This window comes from Eublepharis macularius, chromosome 18, assembly GCF_028583425.1.
Source record: "Eublepharis macularius isolate TG4126 chromosome 18, MPM_Emac_v1.0, whole genome shotgun sequence".
NCBI classification, from domain to species: domain Eukaryota; kingdom Metazoa; phylum Chordata; class Lepidosauria; order Squamata; family Eublepharidae; genus Eublepharis; species Eublepharis macularius.
Window position 1 is genome coordinate 14,994,986 of NC_072807.1, and position 24,352 is coordinate 15,019,337.

The window sequence follows — 24,352 nt, forward strand, 5'->3', positions numbered from 1 at the left end:
CCCCTGACGACTTCCCCCTCTCCGGACTCAGTAATGGTATGACCCAAAGAGGCGGAAAAGGCGGGGCTTGGGGCGGAAGGGGAAGCTTAGGCCGCCCCAGACTTGCCGGAGGGGACCATGGCAGTTCCGTGCGCCTTGATCACCAGCTGCGTGGCGGAGTTCCCCGGCGAGGAGCTGGTGAAACGTGAGTCTGCTTGCGCCGCCGTCTCTATGGCAACGGTGCTGGCCTTGAATAGGTCTGGGTTCTTCCTCTCCATACGCAGCTGCCCTTTCTCCTGAGCATATACAGAGCGCTTCTGGGCCTGCTTTCCGGGGGAACGACTCTAGGTCAAGTAGGGCCTCGGGGCCTGAGCTGAGAGCTCTCCTCCTTTGCTCCCCGGGCGTCAATGTATTCTACCCAGGGCGGGCCCAAAGCGCTTACAACATTATCCTCCTCGGAACAACAGCCCTGTGATATAGGCTAGGCTGAGAGAGACTGGCCCGAGGTCATCAGTGAGCTTTGATAACAGAGTGGGGGATTTGAACTTGGGTCTCCCGGATCCTGGCCTGACGCTCTCCTTTGCTTTTATAAACCCCACTGCTTTCCTCTTTCCTGCATGCTCTCCCAGCCGTCCTTTCCCTCTGTTTAACATTTGCTCTTTCGTGTATCTTGCTTTCCATTCATTTGAACTATCAACATTTCCCTCCTTTGCAGTAATAACCTAGGCTGTTTTTCTGTGATTTGGCAGAGTGCAAAGCAAAGGAAGATGCTTAAAAGCAATATACTTTTTAGAATGTTAAAGACAGCACTTTTAGAAGGTGGGGACAGGGAAAACACAGGGGTTAAAAAAAAGGCAGCAGCCCTCTAGAAACGAAAAGCCAAGTAAATCCTCAGTCTGGGACAGAGAGGTGATCCAGGCAGTTCGTGTGTGCTCTGAAGTGGTGCAATACCCTTGAAATCAAGAAGTCCCTGGTCTCAGTTTCTTTTTGCCTTCTTCACAAACTTGTTAGCTTTACGCAAGAGCTTCACTCTTCCATCTGCATTATGGGGGAAGTAAATGTGGTTTACTTGACAAGTTTGTTGTAAGGATTACAAGGCCTGGAGTTAGTTGCAGGGCGGGGGCCGTGTTGATCTGCAGTAGAACAGCGAAACTTGAGTCTTAGAGTGATTCCGCACACGTTGGATAATGCACTTCCAATCCTCTTTATAGATCATTTGGAATGGATTTTTTTGTGTGCGGAACAAAAAATCCTCCTCAAATGATTGATAAAGTGCATTGAAAGTGCATTATCCAACGTGTGCGGAGTCAGCCTTGGACTTGACTAAGTCCCTCAGTCCCTTTCCCTCTACTGCCCACTTTCCATCTGAGAAGGAGCCTTACATCCTTTGAGGCAAAAACACATAGTGATACCTGAACGTTGTTGCTAGATAGCTTTGGGGGTGGGTGACTGTTTCCTTCATAGCCTCTGCAGTATTTTTAGTTGTATAAGCAGGCCTTAAGATTGGACACTTGACACATACACACATACACACCAGTCCTTTCATAACGGCCGTCGCTGCCTTTAAAAAACTGCCTTATTGTGAGTCACCGGGGAGACCAGTTGTCAAGCTGAGAGGTAGCGTATAACTGCCGAGACTCCCTGGTTACACTACTGGACCAGATACTTGCGAACGTTCTATATTCAGCATTTGAAAACACTGTCCCAATATCAAGTTCTAAGAGGTCACCCAGGCAAAATAGCCCAATAGCAGTGCTGCCTCTTGTGTGGGGAAGTGCAGATGTTGACGGGCCATGTGCATCCTGTGGAATGGCCTTTCCAAGAACATGAGACAGGCCTGATAACTTGTTTTTAGAAAGCTTTGCAAGACTGAGCTCATATGAAGGGCTTTGAGGACTGTTCATCTGAGAGACAGGATACTTAAAGCCCTTCCTATGAGCTCAGTCTTGCAAAGCTGACTGACAGTATCAGTTTTGTTGCTGTCGCCTCCTTGAATCTTTGTGTTGTGGAGAAAGGCATGCTTATAAATAATAAATAAAAAGTTGGCGTTAATATTGCATCTTGTATCAGAGATTTGTAGTAGCATAAATTGCATTGGGATATAATTTATATTACTGTGTTTAAAATATTTCATGCTGAAAGAGAAAATACTTCATAAGAGATTTTTCTCAGTTTCTAGTGTTTCTCTTTTAAGACCTTGAAGACAAACCCAAAAAAATCCTCAATTGTGCTGTCCCCCCACCCCCTCCCATTATCTTAATTGATCAACAGCAGCTGTATGTTCTTCGTTGCGTATTCTCTGTAGAAATTCTTATTCTGTCTCACCTTGAAAGCTCTTCACGCCTTGGTCCAGCATACCTACGGGACCACCTCCCTCCCTATGCTCCTCCTCAGCAGCTTCGCTCTTCTGAACAGGGTCTCTTGCAGGTGCCACCCTGCACATGGGCGAAATCAACAGCAGCCTGTACATGGGCTTTCTCTGTTGTGACCCCTACTCTGTGAAACGGCCTGCCTGAGGAGGTTAGGAGAGCCCTCACTCTCCTAGCTTTCCGCAAACAATGCAAAACCGAATTATTCAAAAAGGCTTTTTACTCAGATAGGAGGGCTGTATTGTAGGGAGGGGATCTCAGATGATCCGTTACTGAGTTAGGAACCATAGACTTCGCGACTATGTTGTATCGGATTCCTGCTAAGTTCTTTGTGAACTTGTATCTATTTAGGGCCTTTTTTCTGGGAAAAGAGGCGGTGGAACTCAGTGGGTTGCCAGCACAGGAATGGGGCAACTCTTGGCAGGAGGTGGTGCCCCTAGTACCACATGTGCGTGCGCAAAGTGCACGCATGCTCCCAGGGCCAATGACGTCACTTTGGGTCAGCTGGAACAAGGGGGGAGTTTTTAAAAGTTTAAATCACCCTCAGCGAAAATGGTCACATGGCTGGTGGTCCCACCCCCTGATCTCCAGACTGAAGGGAATTTAGATTGCCCTCCACACGGAGGGCAATCTGAACTCCCCTCTGTCTGGAGATCAGGGGGCGGGGCCACCAGCCTTGTGTCCATTTTCGAGAGGTTCCGGAACACCGTTCCACCGTGTTCCAGCTGAAAAAAAGCCCTGCAGATAACTAACTAAAAAGTATTGTAAATTGATTGGGTGAATAAAATCATTATTTTTGGAAATGAAATCAGCCTTTAAATTTATGCCAGCGGGTGTAGAATATAGTCCCTGGAGGTTCATGCAGAATAGACAAAGTTCCTACTCGACTGGTGGTTCTTTTCTGTGGGAAGAGTTTTATCTGAATGCCTTAAATAGGCTTCTTGCTGGGTGCACGTACTCTTTGCGATGGAACGGTGAGACGGCTGAGTCTTATTCCACCAGGTGGCTCTCCAAACACACAGAGGATCAGCTCTGTTGCATGCCTTACCCAAACAGACGAGGCTACACGGGATCACTTTGAAAAAGCACTTACAAGAATGTAAGCTGCTTACTCCTTGAAGCAAGCTGGACCGATCAGGGAAACTTTCAACGTGGGGAGAAAAGCTGTGCTGAAAGGAATGTGCAGGGGTGGTTCTGAAGATTTAATAGCCCAATCAGTGGCGTTTTTGAATATTCTCCTGTGGAGTTAAGAACAACTAATGATCGATTTGGGGTAGAAAACCAGAATGTTTAATTTTGCCTCTTCCTGTGCTCCTGGATTAGTGCTTCAGCACAGTGCCAGGAATGCAAAGAAGCTGGAAGAGCATTTTGAAGCTTACTGGATGAAGTAGCCAAGCTCATTTTCTCCTCTTCAGTTGCTGGGAGTAGGATGTAGCAGCAGCAATTAATCTGGCTGTGTTTTGTATACTCCTTCCCCCCCCTCTAAAGTCAGGAATGGCTCCAAGAGAAGTTGCTTGGAGCCCCTGCTGTGAACCCTTCCTCCTTAAGGCCAAGTGAATAAAGCATAATTGGTGGGTTACTGAGTGGTGCAGGAAATGCTGTCCACGCAGGAGCGATAGTCCAGTCATTCTATACCAAGATCCAACAGGTACTTGACGGCTGCAGCAGAGTAGAAGACCCAGGAAAAGATGACAGAAAGATCTGTTCTGTGCCTTTTGTTTTATAAAACTATTATCTCATTAAATTTTTCTTGGTGCTCCTAAGCTAATCGCTTCCTTTCTGGTGCTCTTCGTTTGTTAATGTGGCAGGAGGGTGGGGGGAGAAGAGTACGCTTGGGATAATTCTTATTACTCAGGAGTAGCACTAATTTGAGAAGAGGTTGGTGTTCCCTGTTCCACACCCGGGTGGGTTCTTAAGATGAGGCTGTGTAGTTCCTTTTCCCAGCTAGGAGACAAGGGACTCGCAGATGTTGTTTGGAGCAGCTCAGGAGACCAGCTTTGGTGTTCCGTGAAAACGCAAGCCACAAGACTCTGGCCCTTGAGGCATGCCGAAGTGTTGTGGTCGTCAAGTGCGTCAGTTGATTTTTCTATGCCTTTGGATGTTCCACCACAGGCCCTCCCCGTGGTTAGGAAGATCACAAGCGAGAAGTGCACATTTCTCTTGAGACACAGTCGTTTCCAAGCCCACGCGGTTTTGCCATTATTGCAGGTTTCTGGAAAGATGTTTTTTGGGCCCAAAGCAAATGTGGGCTTGAAAAGCTCTTTCTAAAATGGGTATGTTCTCCACAGCCAGATATAGAAAGGTGTCATTATACAGTTGCCTTGCACTACAGAATGGGGCTGTGTGATATTTGAATTTCAAATGTAAATTGCTTGGAAAGGAAATTCCGAAACCCCAACAATATGAACACCTTTGTTCCAGAGTTCTAGGAGACTTGTGGGTGTTTTTACACACCGGCATATGGGAGAGTTTTAAAAAAGAACCCGGTGGTTAGACTCATGGAAAGCTTATGCAGGAATAAATTTTGTTAGAACTCAGTTTAACAGATGCATGAGGTGGGGCAGGCAGAATATAAATTGAATATAAATAAGTATATCAGATGAATTATCAGCTTGTGGGATGTAAAGTGAAGGTGGAGCAATTTAATAAAACATACTGGCCAGGGCTTCTTTTTGGGTACAGGGTTGTCTTCATCACTAACTAATTTTCTGGCAGGGCCAATTCAAAGGAGGCACGGACATACAGTACAGTGGTGGGCCGGATCTCCATCCAAACTCCATGGCCCTAGCCGCTGTTCACTTAACACATCTTTTATTGCCCCTATCAGCAGTTGGGGGCATAGCTAGTCGGTACTCCTTGGAGAGCTGGATTTGGCTGTACAGCTTGCAGTTACTGACCTTTTAGGGTCAAAGAATTTTGTCCCTTTCAAATGAACTAATGGTCTGTGCTTTTGAAGATTAGGGAGGGAGAAGGTATCTATGGATGAAAAGGAAAAGTAGTTAACATGGTAACTTTAGAGTTAGTATATAAAATATAATATTGTTAGACTTTTTCAAATAGAAAATTGGTATATGTTCCTATTTATATATGTATATATTTTTTGCTCCCCCCATTTTTCTATTGTATCTTTTCCCCTTTTTTGTCTCTGTCTTTTATCTAATTTGAAAACTCTAATAACATTCTGGTAAAAAAATGATCTCTTTCCTGGTTTAACAAATTTCCCTTTGGAAAGGCAACATCCCCCCCATCTTCAAAGACAACATAGGATAACGATTATGGATCTTCTCAGCTTAAATGCAAAGCCGAAGCAAACAACAATCCTCACTTAGGCGATGGTGAAAACACTGTAGAAGGGAAGGTTTGACTTGCACTCTGTTAGAGGAAGTCAGCCTAAATGTGGTCTGCGGGGGGCATCACTTTTATCAGCCCACCCGCTTGTGCCAGGGCAGAGATTCCAAGTCACTCGTCTTCATATCAATGTTCATTCCTTTTCCAGGTATCATTGGAGCAGAAGAGCTTCCTGCGGATGTTTCTTCAGGTGGGGGAGCCCGGTTTTACCCCTGGACAATAGACAATAAATACTACTCAGCTGCCATCCATCTGTGCGTTGTGCCAAATAAGTTTCTTGTGACAGGTGAAATTGCTGAATCTGTGCAAGCCTTCTTGGTTTATTTTGACAGCTCAACCGTGAGTACTGTAGGGCTTCCACAATTGCCTGTTCTAATTAAATCTTGAACTGTGGAACTCTCTGCCATTAACTTCGAGAAGGCGCTAGGCGCATATCGAGAAGACAGGCTGTGCCAATGCTTGGAGCATCTCCAGATGAAGAAGGCACCACTTGTTTAGAGCTTGTAGCCGCAAAAAGACAGTCAGTTGCAGTTCCCCATTCCCAGGATCTTGTGAACATCTGTCTGTGCATTGGTAATTTGATTTAGCGTCACCGCAGTGATTTAAGCATTATCACATAAAACTTTGGCAGCTCTACTCTTTAAAATTAACACCTTCTTTGATTTTGGAAGGTCTGTTACAGGACCGTTCCAGTTGAGTAACGCCACTCAATTGAAAAAGGTCACTCTTTGTTGTGCTCCTCTCAGGAAAACGTTTGAGAGCTTGGTGAGCAGATTTTGAGAGGTTGGTAAATTATCTGAAACTACTGGTCTTTTCTGCCCAGTCATCTAATGATGGGGAGGGAAGGTAGCCCTGTATAGCTGGATCTCGTCAGATCTCGGATGCTAAGCAGGGTCGGTACTTAGCTGGGAGACCACCATGGAAGACTCTGCAGAGGAAGGCAATGGCAAACCACCTCTGCTTCTTACTTGCCTTGAAAGCCCCAGCTTCCTGACTGGCACACATACGTACATACATACGTACGTATGTAGTGATACGATGCTTCCTTGGACTGCCCAGAAACTCTGGTGAGAATTCTTTTTTGCTTGACTTCATTTATACCCCACCTTACTTCCCAACGAGAACCCAAAGTTTCTTACATCTCTGTCCTCCATTTTATCCTCACAGCAACCTTGTGAAGTAGGTTAGACTGAATGAGTGTGACTGGCGCAAGATCAAGTGGCAAGCGTCTAGAGCAGAGTGGCGATTTGAATCTGGGTCTCTTAGATCCTATTTTGACCCTGTAACCACTGCACCATGTTGGCTCATACTTTACCACAAGTAGAGTAGGTCCTACTGGACTCTTGCTCTTTTCTACTACCACACTGGGTGTCACTTTATTTCTGTTTTATACGGAGTTTATTTCTGCTTTATACAGTTTAATAGAAGGTTGTTTCAATATTGCATTTTATTTGAATTTTTAAGCATATTGGTTAAATACTATGAAATAGTCCATTAGATTTGGTTTTTGAAATACTCCGTTTCTCACTTGACAAGTGGTTGTTGATGGCAGAGAGTTTCAAAATTTAACTGTGTCATAGAGAAAAAAAATTGTTCCTTCTTCCAATTGCACTGTGCTAGTTAAATTGGGTTTCTGCTAATTTTGATATGCCTATAGCTGACTGAATGTCACAGCCATGCTTTAAGGTAGGGGAATGACAGTTCTGTGTTTTCAAGGCAGAGTCTGATAATCCTTCCTGCACGTATAAGACTTACCCACAGAGGCCCTTCTAAGCTATTAAAGACTTTGAGACCAAGGGTGCAGGTATCCTGGATGGAGAAATTGCAGGCCTGGTCTTCTTCCCTGGGTAAAAATGATTGTCCAAAGGTTGCAAGTGGCCAAGTCTCCAGATAGACTTGCTCTTTTGTCTCTGGATTTCCTTCTTCTATCAGTAAGGCAGGACTTTCCAGCCTAATTGGAGTAGCTTGATTGTTGCTAAGTGGTAGCAATTACAGAACCGAAGGAAATCAAGTGCAGAGTAATTGGGCAACATTCTCAAAAGCAACAGAGGCGATCTTCGGATCCAAATGTTTTTCTCCTCCATAGAAAGCCGGAACCTACCAGATAGGGTTGGGCGTGAGTTCAAAACCCCACCTGACGCATGGCCTTGAGCAAGTTCTAGGCCTTTCTTCACTGGGGAAATGCAAAACTAAATGGAACATTTCTTGTTGCTCCTTCATATGCCAGGTTAAGGGAGTGTTTTCCTGTGCACAAAACAGTTTGGCCACACTGGGCTGCATGGCTGTGTTGCCTTTCACATGATACCCCTCTGCACCCACTGTTGGCTGGCAACTGGGGCCAGAGAGTAACCTCGAAAGTCCTAGATTTGGCCCGGTAGTTACAGTCCTCCGGGGCCCACATGATCTCTCCTTTTTCCAGCCCTCTTTCTCTTGGCTTTGGTGTTTATTAGGATTACGACAGCACTTAACAGATTTTCACTTGTAACGCTTTTAAAATTAGACTTCGGAAGCCAGAAAGTCCTGTGTCATTTTACAGGTGTTGGGGCTAGATAGCGTCTCTACGTGGCTTCCCCTCGTGGAAGAGTGGCTGCCAGAAGTGATGATCTTGGTCTGTGACAGAGTCTCTGAAACGGGTAAGGGAATGTGGCCACAATGTTGGCAAAAGACGCACGGGGGCGAGCGGGGGGGTCCAACTTGTCCATAGTGAAAAAGTGACACTTGTGAAATCTGAGCCTGCGTGTCTCTTAACACTTATGTCGGTTTCAAAAATGCAGGATGGGGGAGGGGTGGGGGGCTGCTGATGACAACAGTAGATTTTATTGATAAGAACCCTTCCCCCCACTTCTGCAATCATGCGTTATAAATTCATGTGGACCACGCCCGCCTCCTGAGCCATTCACTTCCAGTCATTTGGGAGTGCAGCAGTCAATTGCTACAAGAGGTGGGACTTGACTTCATATGTTTATGCAGGCTAGTGGGAAGTGGGGGTGGGTGTCTTGGAATGGCCAGGATTCCGACCAGTTGGCCTTCCACCACGCAGTGCCACCTTTCGTATGACAGCGCAGCGGGCAGTCCCTGAAAAGGAGTCAAGCAAGAGCTGCTGCGATTAGACTCCCAGCCATTGTCCCCTTCCATTTTTGGTAAAAGTGTATGTCCTTTATGATGGCAAGAGTCCAAGGAGTTAAGGTAGGGTAGAAATGCTTTAAATAAATGAAATCAAATAGGAATGAATTTTAGAGTGTGATACTCCTTTGCTAAGAATGTTGCTTTCATGGCATAATAGTAAAAAGTGCAGTAGCACCTTTAAGACTAACCAACTTTATTATTTATTATTTATTTTATTCCATTTATACCCCGCCCTCCCCACAGATGGGCTCAGGGTGGCTAACAACATTAAAAAATACATTAAAATCACAACATAAAATCAATAATAATTTTTTAAAAATCATTAAAATAGTCCAGGAGCAGGCTATTTAAACAAATATTGGGAGCTATTTTAAACAAATATTGAGGCATGCATGCATGCATCTGACAAAGAGAGCTGTGGTTCTCGAAAGCTTATGCATGCATGCATCTGACAGAGAGAGCTGTGGTTCTCGAAAGCTTATACATGCATGCATCTGACAAAGAGAGCTGTGGTTCTCGAAAGCTTATGCCTCAATAAAGTTGGTTAGTCTTAAAGGTGCTACTGGACTTTTTATTATTTTGCAGCTACAGACTAACAAAGGCTAACTCCTTTGGATCTATTTCATGGCAGAGGCATACATGGCAGGCTTATGCTGAGCAAGCAGCACATGATAGAACTTTACCCCTTATATCCACAAAATGAGAGCTACGTGCCAGTGCGCCCAGTTGGCTGAGTACTCCACGTTGCAGTTCCGGCCTGTGGATACAAGAGGAAGGCCTGTTTTGGACACCAAACTCTTTGCTTGATTTAGGAGTCAGCCGGCAGAAAGCACAAGAGTGGTGCATCAAGCACAGCTTCGAGTTGGTGGAACTCAATCCCGAGGAAGTGCCAGATGAGGACGGTAAGTCTCAGCCTCTTTCCAGACGAGCCAGACATCATCCCCTTTGGCATGCAAATTCTCCCATAACTAAGCTGCTTCCTTAAGCTTCCATCAGTCTCTCATTTCTTCTCCTGCAGCTTCGCCATCTACAGCTGTGCCTGCTGGGTAGAGCCTCCTCCTGCAAATGGCAGATGTGACCCCAGAAAGAGGAGTGCGCTGTTGCCATGGGGCTCTGAGTGGCTTGTTGTTGCCTTCAGATGCCTTTAATAATCCCTTCCTAGTGCTATACTTTTAAAAAAATTTGCCGCCGTTCATTTCAGAGTTGGAGAAGGGTTTTTGCAGAGTGTCTCCTCCACTTGCAGACAGTACAGCTGAGCCTGATATACCGTTCCCAGCCCATGAACGGTGTCACCTTCTTCAGTTTTTTTTTTATTTGAGTCAGAACTTCAGAGAATCCACCTCTGTGACTTGATTGGTTCAGGATGTTGACCTGGCAAAAGTAGTTGGCAGTTTTAGGCTTTTAAAATCCTCCTCCCTTGCTGCAACTTTGCAAACTGCACTATGGCAATAACCAGTTTGGAGAGGCAGCACCAGCCACTTTAAAAAGCACTCTGTCTCTTTAGCTTTGCATCCCTAACCCACTGAAAACCCCCCCTCTCCCCCTCCCCCCCTCCCCCCCTCCCCCCCCTCCCTCCCCCCCCTCCCTCCCCTCCTTCCTTTCTTCCTTTCTTTCTTTCTTTCTTTCTTTCTTTCTTTCTTTCTTTCTTTCTTTCTTTCTTTCTTTCTTTCTTTCTTTCTTTCTTTCTTTCTTTCTTTCTTTCTTTCTTTCTTTCTTTCTCATAAGGACTACAGTTTAAAAGAGTAGACAGCCATGGTAGTGGTTAGAGTGTTGGACTAGGATCTTGGAGACTCATTTTTGTTTTTTTTTAAACATTTTTATTTTTGAGTTTTTTCAACAGTTAACAAACATAACAAATATAACACAACAACTATAACAATTGCAGGAAGTTTAAGTGGAAACCTGGAGTTTGAGACATTTACTGTGTGAATTGTACAAAAGCTAAAACAATTTCTACAACAATTGTACTGTAATAAATGGTTACTAATAAATTGCTGTGACTTTAAGGTTATCAGGCAGTGACTGTAGTATTTTATCATTTTGTTGCATAAATTCTAAGAAAGGTTGCCATTTTTGAAAAAAATCTGAACTGAAATCAGGATTTTCTGTCAAAGAAATGTGTTCTGTTATCTTATCCATAGTTAGATAGTCCCGTAGTTTATTAAACCAGGATTGGATAGATGGTAAGGTTTTTGACTTCCAAGATTTTGTAAGGATTGCTTTAGCTGCAACTAGCATGACTGCGATGAGTTCTTTATGAATCTTTGGGAGACTCATTTTTGAATCCCGACTCTTCCCGCTGACCTTGGGCCAGTCACATACTCTCAGCTTAACCTGCCTCACAAGGTTGTTGTGAGGATAAAATGGAGGACGGGACAACGATGTACACCTCCTTAGGTCTCCATTGGGGAGAAAGGCAGTATATAAATAAAGTGAATTAACTTTCTCCTTGTGCCTTTTTCCGTGCTCAAAATCACTCTCTTCTCTAAGGGGCTTTTACAGATATTGAGGGGGGGGAATACAGAGAGCCGTACATGCGGGAGAAGGGCAGGTTCTGTGTGGTCCCCCCCCCCGAAGACCGCCCACCACCCATGCAGGAGCTCCTAAGTGTGGCGCAGGGCATGATGCAAGAGCCGAGCCCTGTGCCTAAAATGCTGTATTTTAATATTTATTCCGCCAGTCGAGAAATTTTATTGCCTGTTCTGCCAATCGAGAATTTTTTATTGTATGTGGAATAGTGTTTTAACGTTTGTTTATAATATTTTTATTGTCTTTAAACTGTATGTTATAAATTGTATGTTGTTACACCGCCCTGAGCCCGTCTGACGGGGAGGGTGGTCTAGAAATGCAATAAATAAATAAATAAAAGGGCAGAAATGCCTACCCACGCAAAAGGAGTTCTGTGCAGACCTCAGAAATGTGCGTGAATAGTGTAGATAGACCAGTCTGCTGACCATCAAACAGAATTTCCCAGAATTTCAGAAAGGACTGTGTTTGTGTTTGTGTGTGTGTGTGTGTGTGTGTGTGTGTGTGTTTAGTACAGAATAAGGAGGTGACCAAATCCAGACATTAAGGAGCTGGCCACACTCAGTTTTGGGGGCGGTCAGCTTTCTGAATTCAACAGTCATGAATGTCTGGAGAGAGTTCATTGTCTCATTCTCTTTAGATGACTTCCCAGAGTCCACCGGAGTGAAGCGAATCATCCAGGCCTTGAATGCCAACGTCTGGTCAAACGTGGTGATGAAAAACGGTAGGTTCTTTCTCTGCGTCTAAAAACAAATCTGCTTATCCGTTTGGCACACGTAATATGGTAACTTTCTGCTAGATCTCAAAAGTTCAACTTCTCAGCCAGAACTTGGGTTAGCAATCTGTTGCAACTCAAGTTTACTAGGGAGTAGGCCAGCATACGTCATCCATTTTTTTTTAATTTTTTTGCTGCAAGAGGCCAATGCCAGGGCAGTCCTTGCATTCCCCCACCCCAGCCAGATTTCGCTGCAATGATCGTTGCTCTCTAGCTCTGTTCTCTGTCTGTCTGGGAGAATGCGCATTCAGGGATTATGAGAGATTAAAGTCCACTCAAAAAGAGCTGTGGCTGCCATGCCATCAGGGCCAGTTTTAAGGGGCAGGTGCTGAAGTTCTCCTGGCGCTCCTTGATTCACTGCCTCGCATCTTCTCACAAGGGTCTGAGATGGTTTGGATTGCAAGAGGTGCCTGGATGTGAGGTACTGAGCCGATCCCCTGCCTGCTTGGAACTCAAGCGTCTTCGCTAGAGAAGAGAAGCAAAACAATCCCCACTTGGGATTGGCCCTATTGTCTGTCTGTTGTGAGCCGATTGGCCGCATACTTATTATTAAGATATCTGGATGTGGTAGGTTCCAACAGAAAGCAGTGTTGGCATCTTGAATTGTCTGGCTCTTTTCCTTTCCTTCCTCCTCTTTTCGTACTGTTTCATCACCTGTGGAGATGGGGTCGGTTTTTAAATCCAAGTAGAAGTTGGCTGTTTTTGTGTCTGTTGGTTCCATTGTATTGGATGGGGTGTGCGATTCGGTATTGATAACACCAAATAATAACAGAATAACTGCAATGCAGTATTATCCAGGTATACCATATCAGATTAGAGAATCCAGAATAAAATCGGGTTACCAAATAACATTGATGCTGGATTTGGGTTCATCTGGCAAAATGGCACCAAATTTGCAAGGAACCTAGTGCTTCCTGTCTGCTAAAGACCCCCCCCCCCCCCCCCGAGTTTCAGGATGATTGGACCTAGGGGTCCAGTTCTATGGGTCCCTGAAGAATGCGCCCCCAGCCACTCCCGTTTGTTTCCTATTGGGGGGAACGTTTCCAATGCTTTCCAGGCAAATAAAACTTAAACAAAGGGGCAACTCCTGTCCAAAAGCCAGTGCCCAATTCAAGTCAAGCTGAACCAACAAAGCTCACCAGAACCAAACTGAAGCAAGGGAACGAACATCAGATCAGAGAATCCCACCAGAATAATGCCAAACCAGAGAATCCCTCCTAGCAGAACCAATTCCAGAAAACAGAATCTCAGCAGAACCAACCTGAAGCAAGGTCACTGTTTCAAGTCCAACGGGACCGACATCAAACCAGTCCACTCCAGACAGTTTTTGGAAAAAGAAGGAAAGCTCGCAGGAGTAGCCGGCCAGCTTTAAAAAAGGCTGTAGCTGTGTTTGGTTCTGTTGGGATTCTCTTGCTTCAGTTTGGTTCTGGTGGACTTTTGGTAGTTCAACTTGCATTAATAATGGGCTGAATACATTCAGGATTCCTAAATATTACTGAATCTGGATATCATACAGGTATATTTGGATCTGAATATCTGTAATACTGAATATTTACGGTGTTACAGATACCTGGATCCGAATAATACCGATTTTTGGAGGGAGGGGGGGAGGCTGCACACCTCTAATATTGGCATGAGATTCCAGAGCAGTGTCTGGTTCAGTCTGTTTACATCCTGGCGTGTGGAAAGTCGAGCACCGGGTGGTATTGGGGTGGGGCATTAAAGTCCCTTGGCCTTCCTTTGTGTGTTGGTTTGTTTCTTGCAACTGACACTCAACAGATGTTGCAAACTGCAGCAGAGCCAAGAGATGCAAGATTCTACTGGAAGAAAGAGAAATTCCCTGGTGGCACATAGCTGAGAAGGTCAAAGGCTTCCCTGTTTCAATTGTAACTTTTCCGCAGTGGTAGGCTGGCAGCAGATGGCAAAGTGGCTTCCCGTGTAGCTCACCCTGTGGCAACCTACATCCTCTAGTTGCCCTTTGGGGTGTTGCTGGTTGACTTTGCTTAAAGTGATAGTCAGTATGGTCATCTGAGAATTCCTGTTTGATAGGCAACTCAGCTTCAATGAGAAGGTGCCCTTCCTCAGTTCCTGCAATTCATTGGACCCAGTTTACCTGAAAACCTGTTCCTTCGCTGAACACCTTTAGAGGCCTTGCTTCCACTGGCCCCTAATGGTGGTGGTGTAGGTGGCAACAGATTACAGGCCTTCTCAGTGGCAGCACCAAGGAAATGGCACTCCCCTGTAGGGTGGCTTGAGTGGTTCCTTTCCCACCAGCCTTCCAGGGACGTGTTCAGACTTGTTTGCTTTGGCTGTGTGGAACGGTCGGACAGATTGGAACCTGTAATGAATTTTAGTGGGAGTCTGATATCGACGCTTATTGGCTTGACTTTCTAAGGTCTTATAACTGAATTTTTAATACTGTCTTTTATTGCATATTGTTGGTGATCAGTAAGGTGGGATATGTTTTAAGAGATGCATTTGCTCCCCACCCACAGATGAATGGCCAGAAGAGACTGGAAGCATGCCTTGGCTTCCTCTGGAAGTGCCTCTCTAATATAAGAGTCTGTGGCATACAAAACTTTTGGGGGGGGGGGGGGGTTATTTTTATTTTTTTTATTTATGTCATTTGTAATCCGCCTTTCTCACTGAGACTCAAGGTGGATTACAAAGTGTGAGATAAGTACAATCAGTATCAAGGATATTTGCATAAACAATGCCATAGGATAAATAAATACATAGCATTAGCAAGGATCCAGTACAGAGCTGAAGAAATTTTTTAAAAGTCATTTCCTAGCAACCTTAATCCATCAAAAAGATCTTCCCTCCCCACTGCCGCTGCTGCTTGATGGCTGCCCCTTCCTTAATGCAGTAGCTAATTAGCAGATTTTCTACAGCTCTGCTAACCCACTGCCATAAATGTGTTTGGATTTTTTTTTTTAATATAGCAGGCATGGAAGGGAAATTGTGGCTGAACGACAGCCCCTTGGTTTTCTGTGCTATTCCCGTGAGCAGGAGGCTTTGTAAAGGGGAAACTGGAAGTGCCAAGTTAACACATCTTTATTTGTTATTTATATTATTTAACTAGGAGCCCCATGGCGCAGAGTGTGGTAAGCGGCAGTACTGCAGCCCATGCTCTGCTCACGACCTAAGTTCGATCCTGGCGGAAGCTGGGTTCAGGTAGCCGGCTCAAGGTCAACTCAGCCTTCCATCCTTCTGAGGTCGGTAAAATGAGTACCCAGCTTCCTGGGGGTAAAGCGTAGATGACTGGGGAAGGCAATGGCAAACCAGCCCGTAAAAAGTCTGCCAAGAAAATGTCGTGATGCGACATCCCCCCGTGGTTCAGTAATGACTCAGTGCTTGCAAAGGGAACTACCTTTACCTACCTAGAGCCGTCTGTATCTTATAGCCAGCTATGTGTCATAAATGTCTCCCTACATATCTGCCATGAGTATTTTCGGTGTTCTGTGCTGTGTACTGATCCTCTGGGAGTGTGTAAAGTTACTGACGGGTGGCCTGGTTGGTTGGGAGTTGCTTATCTCGCAAGTGCCTACTGCGGCATCTACTTTCGTTTTCGCAGCCATTTCAGACTGTGCCCTTGACTGCCGGCTTGAGCCTGGGAACTGAAAATGACTTCATTTTGCTTCTCTCCTCTAGCCCTTCTCTCTTCCTATCTCAAAACACTTCCCCCCACCCCCTTCCTGACCCCTTCGCACCAGAATCCTGACCGTCCCTATCCCAAAGGCAGGAACTTCCCCTATAACTAACCCCTCCAAACTTCCATGCGTCACTTCTGCCAATACCCTTGTCTGTGTATGCTGATGCTGATAGATCTCTAATAAAGTTACTTTAACTTTATTATTTATTTATTATTTATTTATTATTAACATTGAAGTGTGTGCAGTGGAGTACTGTGGGGATCTAAGTGCCAGAACCTGACAGTATGATGCAATGTACCCTTAGATCTTAAAGGGCCAGTGATTTTTTAAAGGTGCTTCGTCACCATAACCAGGCATGTAAAGGAGATCCAGGCTCTCATTTAACCTACGAGGGACTGAAGACCTGATTCTGAGCATCCATCTGCCTAGTGGTGCAGCCATTGTTTCTCCGGACCTGTTTTGATTAGCCTTTGTTAATGACAGAGTGGCTGAGTCATCTGCGCATTCGGGCTGTCACCTGGCCTCACCAGTGGGAGGTGAAGCCTCCCCTTTCTGCCGTGCTCCGGCAAGAATCTTTAAGGAGGCTCACAGTCCCCAAAAGCGTAGTTAAAACGGAGCATTTGGAGCATGTGTCGCTTACCCGCTTATGATGTTTTCCTAGTCCAATGGTTAAAGCTGCCCCAAATCTCCCACTTGAGCTGGCCACACCTGGCACAGGTATGCCCTGGAGAGCTCGTCCACCTTAGGTAGCTCTGTCATAAAGGGAGACATAAAGGGAACTCTTCCTCCCTGGCCTAAGGCAGTTCTCATGCTAGATTCCCCCCTTTCAGCATCTGCCTCTCAACCACCCCCAAAGCCTACTCACAGCTGAGTTGCAGGATGCTCCTCCAGGCCAGCAGCTGACATCGCTGCTCTGTGAACCCCACGAGGAAGGAGACTTTCCCTTTAACAGCTAGTGCAGCCTCCGAGAAGACCGTGGGGTTAAACTAACCACTCTTTCTTTTCAGATATGAATCAGGGCTTTGGATTCCTCACTGCTTTAGCAGGTGCAACCCACAGCATTGCCTCAGAAAAGAACGAAGCTTCAGAAGTAATCAGTAACACTTTCTTTTTGCAATTTACTGGCTTGACTTTACTTGGGGTGGTTCCGGCCTGCTTACTGTCCTGAGTTCGAACGACCAATAACTTCACTTATCCATTGCCTGTACCCGTCCCAGGGGATGCTTAATCAAGGCATATTACAAATCTTTCTTGGGGCAGTCTTGATTTTGCCAGCCATTGTCCATATTTTTGACTAAGCTCATTTGCACAATCATGAGGACTACTAATTCAACCTGAGCTTTGAAAGCATAAATGGCAACCTCAGATTTCCAGAATACTGAATGTTTTTCCCAATACCACACGTTGGCAGTATCATGGAATTGTGGTGTGCTCCCCATCAGACTGGCTGCCCTTTCCTGCCTGGACTTAGTGATGTGTTGGAGCTGAGCGTTGATTGCTATGCTAGAGTCTGACAACCAACCCTTTCATAGAACCATAGGGTTGGAAGGGACCTCTAGGGTCATCTAGTCCAACCCCCTGCACAGTGCAGGAAATTCACAACTACCTTCCCCCCCAGGGACCCCCACTCCATGTCCAGAAGATGGCAAAATGCCTCCAGGATCCCCAGCCAAACTGGCCTGGGGGAAATTGCTTCCTGACCCCAAAGTGGAGATCAGCATTACCCTGGGCATGTAAGAAGGGGCCACAAGAACTAAGCACTGATATAACCCTTCCTGCCCTCCCTCTCGTGATCTGCCCAAGTTCACAGAATCAGCATTGCTGTCAGATGGCCATCCAGCCTCTGCTTAAAAACCTCCAAAGAAGGAGAGCCCACCACCTCCCGAGGAAGCCTGTCCCACTGAGGGACCACTCTATCAGGAAGTTCTTCTTAATGTTTAGCCAAAAACTCTTTTGATTTAATTTCAACCTGTGGTTTAGACCAGGAATCCCCAACATGGTGTGTGGGTGGGTGCCATGCTGCCCACCAACACCTTTCCTGGCACTGGGCAGTGCTTTTAAAAAGTGGGGGAGGCCAGGTAGGAATTTTGCCCATCAGGGCTTCTAATTGACCACTAGAGATCTGATTGGCTGTATATGTGAAAAGGCATCCTATTAAGCAGAACTTCTGTTTGAAATGTTGAAGAGTGACGATTAGATTTATGCATAACCTATCTCTCTGACATTTTGTGGCTGGCTCCATCTCCTGTGGCAACTATGTTTTATTTGCGCCCACCACCCCGTGTCTGAACTCCAAAGGTGCCTGGTTTAGACAGTAGGGTACTTAGAGCAATTTCCAAGTGTTCTTTTAAAAAAACCTACAAATGTTTATAGAAAACTGCAAGATAGATCGCGGGGGCGGGGGCGGGGGCGGGGGCGGGGGCAGGGGCGGTTATTCCCAAACTCCAGAAACAGAACCATGGGCCTCTTCCACTACATAGTAGAAATCTTGAATAGGGGTTCGCAGAAAATCTTGATAGGCAATAGGGCAAAGAACTCACCATATCAACCTTTTTGTGTGGCTTCTATTCCATTCAGGCCAAAAAAGGCCACCTGTACTGTGTAAAAGTTTAGTGTAGTGGCTAAGAGTGGAGGACTTTAATCTGGAGAACCAGGTTTGATTTCCCACTCCTCCACTTGGAGCCAGCTGGGTGACCTTGGGTTAGTCACAGCTCTTCCAGAGCTCTCTCAGCCCCACCCACCTCACAGGGTGTTTTGTTGTGGGGATAATAATGATATACTTTGTAAAGTGCTCTGAGTGGGTGTTAAGTCATCCTGAAGGGTGGTATATAAATCAAATGTTGTTGTTGTTTAAAGCTAGCCGAGGGATTTCCTAATGCCTTGGTTTGCGGCTTATGGCCCTCACCCTTCAGTGAACGGCTCAGGCTAGGAGTTCACGCTTTTCCTTGCTGCTGAAGCTGTCAACCCCGACTCCTTTTTTCCTGCCCACCAGCCCGATCCCTTGCCAGTGGAGAGCGCAGAGTCCTCGGAACACAGAGGAGGAGAAGCAGCTGATGCAGATGGTTGGCCGGTGGACACAGTTGCTGGTGAGAGATTGTTTCAAGGCAGCGCTTTCTGTTGGCACCCACTGTCCCCTCTCTACTCATTTTTTAAGATTTCTGCCTGCACTTTGATCCAATGAAGCCTGGGCAGATGAAGGCAATAGAAGGATAACGTGGTGTTATGTGTTTGTATTGATTTTTATACTCTTTGAAATGTTAAGTTTTACATTTGAATTGTTTTAAATTTTTCAATTTTCCCTGCTTTGGGGACCATAATTTGGGTAGAAAGATGGCATATAGATGTTTTCAATAAATTCAGCCATGTGAAACTGGAGGAAATAATCTACCCTGCAGTAGTGTGCTGTGCAGAAGGCCTGGATATAACTGACATTTGTGGTTGGGGCCTTTCCTTACCTGGTTCAGGGAGAACATGGATTCTTCCTGAGGCCCCAGCAGCAGGACAGCTAAGAGTCTCTCTACAGGAGACACCTCGGCTCATGTTGATCAAGTGTAGGGAGACACAATATTAGCTGGGAAGTGTAGTTTAAAAAGACAGCTGGCAGAGATTGCTCTTCAGAGGGTTTGTTAATTTCATCTTCGCCTCCATCTCTGTCAGTTGCACCTCTCCAGTCTAACACTGTGTGGGATCACAACTAGAGGGCAATGAGGAATAGAAATGGGCTGGAGCTGCCTTCCAAAGCCAGGCTTGGACCTGGAAAGGTTATAATGGGCCGAAGTTTCCCTTCTGGCATTTCACAGCCCCTTGACGCAGCTCCACTGTATAGCAAAGCCTTTGCCCTGCCACCAGCTCTGTCTTTTTAAACTACCCTTTCCGGCTAACGTTACACGTCCCCACACAGGTTCTTCACGTGCCAGACATCTCTCCGCTTTCTGGAGTTCAGATACGGCCTGCAACGAGTGCTGAGGAAATACACACACTAAAATGGGGAGCATTGACTGTAGATACAGAGCCCTGCACTCCACCAAGCAGCCTACAGCCCATGAGCTTGAGCCAGCCACCTTTTCCACTGGTGAAAAGGGAAGGAGGGCAGTCCACTTTGACTATCCAAAGGGCTATGCTGGAGACGATGGGCTCTGCATGGGCAAAAGCCATGTGTGACAGGGTCTGTAGTCAGGAGAACACTTAGATGAGATTACATGGGAAAACTAGTTCATCTTGTCCACACACACCCCTCCACCCCTGATTTGTGTGTTAGTAGAGAATGTTACTTTATCTGGATTTTCTGTATTGGTGGTCCATGTTTTCATTTTTGCTCAGCCCAAAATAATAAAATCTGGTTCTGGTCCCAGTTGCTGTCATGTTCCTTTTACAGATCCCATGCTGGATCTCGACATTCAGGAGCTTGCCAGTCTGACCACAGGAGAGGGAGACCTGGAAAACTTTGAGCGCCTTTTCTCCAAGCTGAAGGAAATGAAAGGTACTGGGGCACCTCGAATGCCACGCTCCCATTGTCTCTGCAAGATATTTTTCATTTGGGGCAGGTCTTCATGTCTGCTTGTTTTGGTTTAACTAGGAACAAGTTCCCCCTTATAGATTCTATTCAGGCTTGCTTAAATGGATGTGGTATTTGTGTTTAGAAAGGGAGCAAGGTAGAAACTAAGATAAAAGAGAGGGAGATTGGTGGAAGCACGTGAGGGGTAATAGCTCTTTCTATGTGGCTGCATCTTTTGCTATGCCCAGCATACATGATCCAACAACATGGCAAGTTCCTTTGATATTGTCACTGTGGCATAAGTGAAATCGGCAGTGAAGCTACTGGACTTCAGGGTTCACAGAAGCAGCTGTGAACACAGCCAAACTGGTGCTGAGCCAGATCTGTGGTCTATCAAGTTCAGCCTTATCTACATTTCCAGAGTGGATTTGATTTAAATCATGGTTTTCTACATAAAGACTCCTCACACTTAGCTTCTTGTGCCGATCAATTCCACTCCCAACGATCTTCTATTCATTTAATTTTTTTGAAACTTAGCACTTAAGAAGGGGCTGGTTCTGTGTTCAAAGATTTGCAAAGGAACAATGGGATTAAGGTCTTTTTCTCAGCCGTGTATGATTATTTTATAACCTTTTTGCTGTGAAGAAAAGACATGTGATCTCTACAGACACAAATTCACAGTTTTGAGAACTGCAAAATCAAGCACCTGTGAAATATCTTCTAGATAGAAAAATGGCCCAATAATCTTACAGAAACCTCTGGAGGAGCATGACGTTGCGCATGGATTAATGGAATTCGTTTACCAAAAAATTTCAACATTGCATGAATATACAGCCTCATGCTACATAATTAAAAACGAATCCTTATTTCATGATAACCTTTGGAGTATAATGTATCTTAAATAGAAAACTAGATAGATTTTTCTAAAAAAAATTTATATTAAATCCGATTTAAATTTTAAAAATCCGATTTAAATCAAAAGATCTGATTTTTTGGATTTTTTAAAAAAAAATCATTGATTTTTATCCACTCTGCATTTCTCAGGTGAAGGTCTTTCACATCACCTACTACCAAATGCTTTTAACAAGAGATGCAGATGGCTCAGCCACTGAGCCACGGTCCTCCCCCATTTCTAGGACACGGTGCCACAATTCAGTGCCTGGAAAGAACCACACCTGAATGAGGCGTGTAGGGAGGGGCTGAAATTTCCAGGTTCACCCCGCTTTTAGCATATCCCCTCAAACCTCAGTCAGTTGTGTATTTGGCACACAACACTGCTGTACCAGCCTCTCTGCGGCTTCAGGGTTTTCAGCAGTACAGCCCAAAGTATCCGCAGTATTCCATGCCCGTTTCCCTTTTTCTGAGCATGCTGTTCTTTCACCCGTACCTGTCCCCTTTGACACAGTCTTAACAGTATTTCCTTCCCCCACAGAGAAGGCAGCCACCTTGCCTCGGGAGCAGAGGAAGCTGCATGCAGAAAAGGTGAGAAACGCTTCTAGAAGTTCTGAAATGCCCTCCAGGTCTTGTGTGCATTGTGGTGTGTGTGTGTGTGTGTGTCTCGCACGATGTCTTTGCCACATGCCGCATATCTCCAGGACTTTTAGCCCTTTGTTTTCGGCTGGCTGTTATAGGTTGCCAAAGCATTCTGGATGGCCATTGGAGGAGACAGGGATGAGATCGAAGGCCTGTCTTCTGATGAGGACAACTGAGGTCCTTTGGAGCTCGTATCGTGGAGCAGACCGGGATTCTTGTGATGCATGTGCCAGCTGTTCTGGGCTGCTGTGATGGTTTTTGACAAAGGCCTCCTTCCATCAGAACCTCCAGAAAGAACACAACTCTTTGCTTGCTTTGATATTGTTCCAGGGCAGCAGCAAAGTAGGCGGCTCAACATCTTGTTCCCTTGCCTGGATTCATCAACAGCAGCAGGAGTTGTCTGGTTAATGGAGTCACAAACTTGTGTTTTCTGGTCATCTTCTTGCATCTCAGACAGCCTCTCTCTTGGCGACTGGCTTCTTGTGTTCTCCATTTCCTCCCCCTTCTGCCTGTCTTCTGCTTCAAAGCAGATGCTGGTGTCTGGAAGGGGCAAGCGAGTCCTCGGGAACCTTTGGGGCGGGGTGGGGGGGGCACGATTGCTCTGGAAGCGCTCGCACAATGGAGAAGCGTAACGAGCAAAGCATTAACTGTCGTCACCTAAAATGCATTTTGATTTCTTTATGTTGCATCTTTATCTGTCATCGTGGTGGCGAGCATGGAAAAGGAAATGTTTGGAAGTGATTGGAGTGGGGGTTGTTGGTCCCTGACAATGGATATGGAAGTAACAAACTGGAAGAAACTTAGGTGTACAGTTAAGTTTTTAATTGTTGGTCATGCACAGTCCGTTTCAATGATGTGTGACTCTTCGGAGTGTCTCGTAAGCTGCGACTGGGAGAATTTTAGCCGCCTCCTGGATGCCGAGGCCAAGGATAGTAAACTCTGTGGTTCCAGGGGGAGCAAACAACCCACCGTCCCGCTACACTCTCAGTGGTGGGATGATTGGCAAGTGGTTCAGGGACCACTGCTAGGCTTTCAGAATTGGGGATCATTTAACAAAATTGGACAAAGTGGGTCAAATTGCTGGGTCAAAGTGTCTCTGAGTTTCCAAGGACTTTAACACATGTATGGCAAGGTAATTTGGATTCTGGTCGTGTTGGGATGGCTGTGGGTAGTGTTTGGGAACAACGCTGTCCTTTCCCAGGAGGACCATTTATCTTCGCCCAAATGTTATTGCCAGGATATATGAGCTGCTTAGCTAGAACGTGCACTCGTGCATACAGACAATATCTCACAAAAGTCATTTCCACTCAGTTGAAGCACTTTATCTTAAAACTTAGGTCTACTTTAAATTTAAATGCAAGTAGGAAAACTAGCTAGTTTTATGTTTAAAGCGAAGGGGTTGGGGGCCCTTTCTGCTCAGGCGGTTAAGCCAAGGCCCTAATCCGTTAGGACGTTTTCTGTATGTAACTTTTTGAAGGGAGCAGCTTGTTCAGAACATCCCCCGTGGTAGGGGGTGAGGCCCAGCGAACGTTTCCTGTGTCTTAATGCTTTTTGTGTACTGTAAAATGGGCTAAATAAAGTCCGATTGAACTACAGGCTCTTCCAGGGTGGGTGTGTGAAATCTCTCACTTTGACACGCTTGGCAAATAGACAGGTGTCGGGGGCAGCGTCCTGTCTGAGACCGGGCACAACTTTAGGGGTGAATGTTGGTTAAGTAACAAGATTATAAGAGGGAGGAAATACAGCAAGTAGAAAACTTGAGTTGTGTGTAGAGGTGCTTCCAAGAGAACGGTATGTGTGGCTCAGTAACTTGTTCTGTAACTTCCAGTTCATCTCTCTTTTAAACAAAATTACTGCCAAACTTTTTACAATTGGAAGAATCACTCTGTTAAAGGAATACGTGGCAAGTGTTAAGTCGAACACTTTTGTTTTAAGACATGCAGTTTACCTGAATTAATACGACGTTCTCCAGAACCGTTAATTACACCGGACCAAAATGAATTTCCCCAACATTTTCTACATCAACTAGCACAACAGGGACAATGTATAGCAGTGAAGAAAAAGGTATCAAGTCAATGGTCTATCCACGTTTAGAAAAGTGCATGTAGTTCTGGTTATCCCCACCCCTTTGAATATGAATCTTATGCAGAAGTAGTTTATCTAGGGGAACTTGCTCCTAAGCAAGTGTGTGATGGATTGCACCATAAAGTTATCAAAGGCTTGGGTTTTTGAGTACCTGATGAAAGTCACAGCAGTCTAGAAAAGCCATGGGGCTGTAGCATCTAAGAGTCTCTCTACACGAGATGCTTCGGTGTGTGTTTGCCAAGTGTAGGGAGACAGTGTTAGCCGGGAAATGTAGTTTAAAAAGAGCAGGCAGAGATTGCTCCTCAGAGCGTTTGTCAATTTCACCTTTGTCTCCCCTAAGGCTCTTATCAATTTCACCTCTGCAGTCTAAAACTGTGTGGGATCGCAACCAGAGGGAAACAAGGAATGACAATGGGCTGGGGCTGCCTTCCAGAGCTGGGCTTGGACCTGGGGAGGATAT

At 45.4% G+C, this 24,352-nt stretch overlaps 1 protein-coding gene across 2 annotated transcripts; it reads left to right on the forward strand.

Moving 5' to 3' along the window:
- Positions 1-96: 96 nt before the first annotated feature.
- On the forward strand, positions 97-23,407 carry AAGAB (alpha and gamma adaptin binding protein). 2 transcript variants are annotated; one of them, XM_055003032.1, is made up of 10 exons: positions 97-184; positions 5,845-5,886; positions 8,233-8,329; positions 9,635-9,724; positions 11,989-12,072; positions 16,787-16,869; positions 18,772-18,865; positions 20,155-20,259; positions 21,707-21,756; positions 21,906-23,407. In XM_055003032.1, exons 2-10 carry the CDS (start codon positions 5,875-5,877, stop codon positions 21,981-21,983), a joined length of 693 nt encoding a protein of 230 aa, XP_054859007.1. In that variant the 5' UTR covers positions 97-184; positions 5,845-5,874; the 3' UTR covers positions 21,984-23,407. The 2 variants fall into 2 exon arrangements, with proteins under 2 accessions (XP_054859007.1, XP_054859006.1); XM_055003031.1 differs by having other exon boundaries at positions 98-184; positions 5,845-6,035.
- The last annotated feature ends 945 nt before the right edge of the window (positions 23,408-24,352 follow it).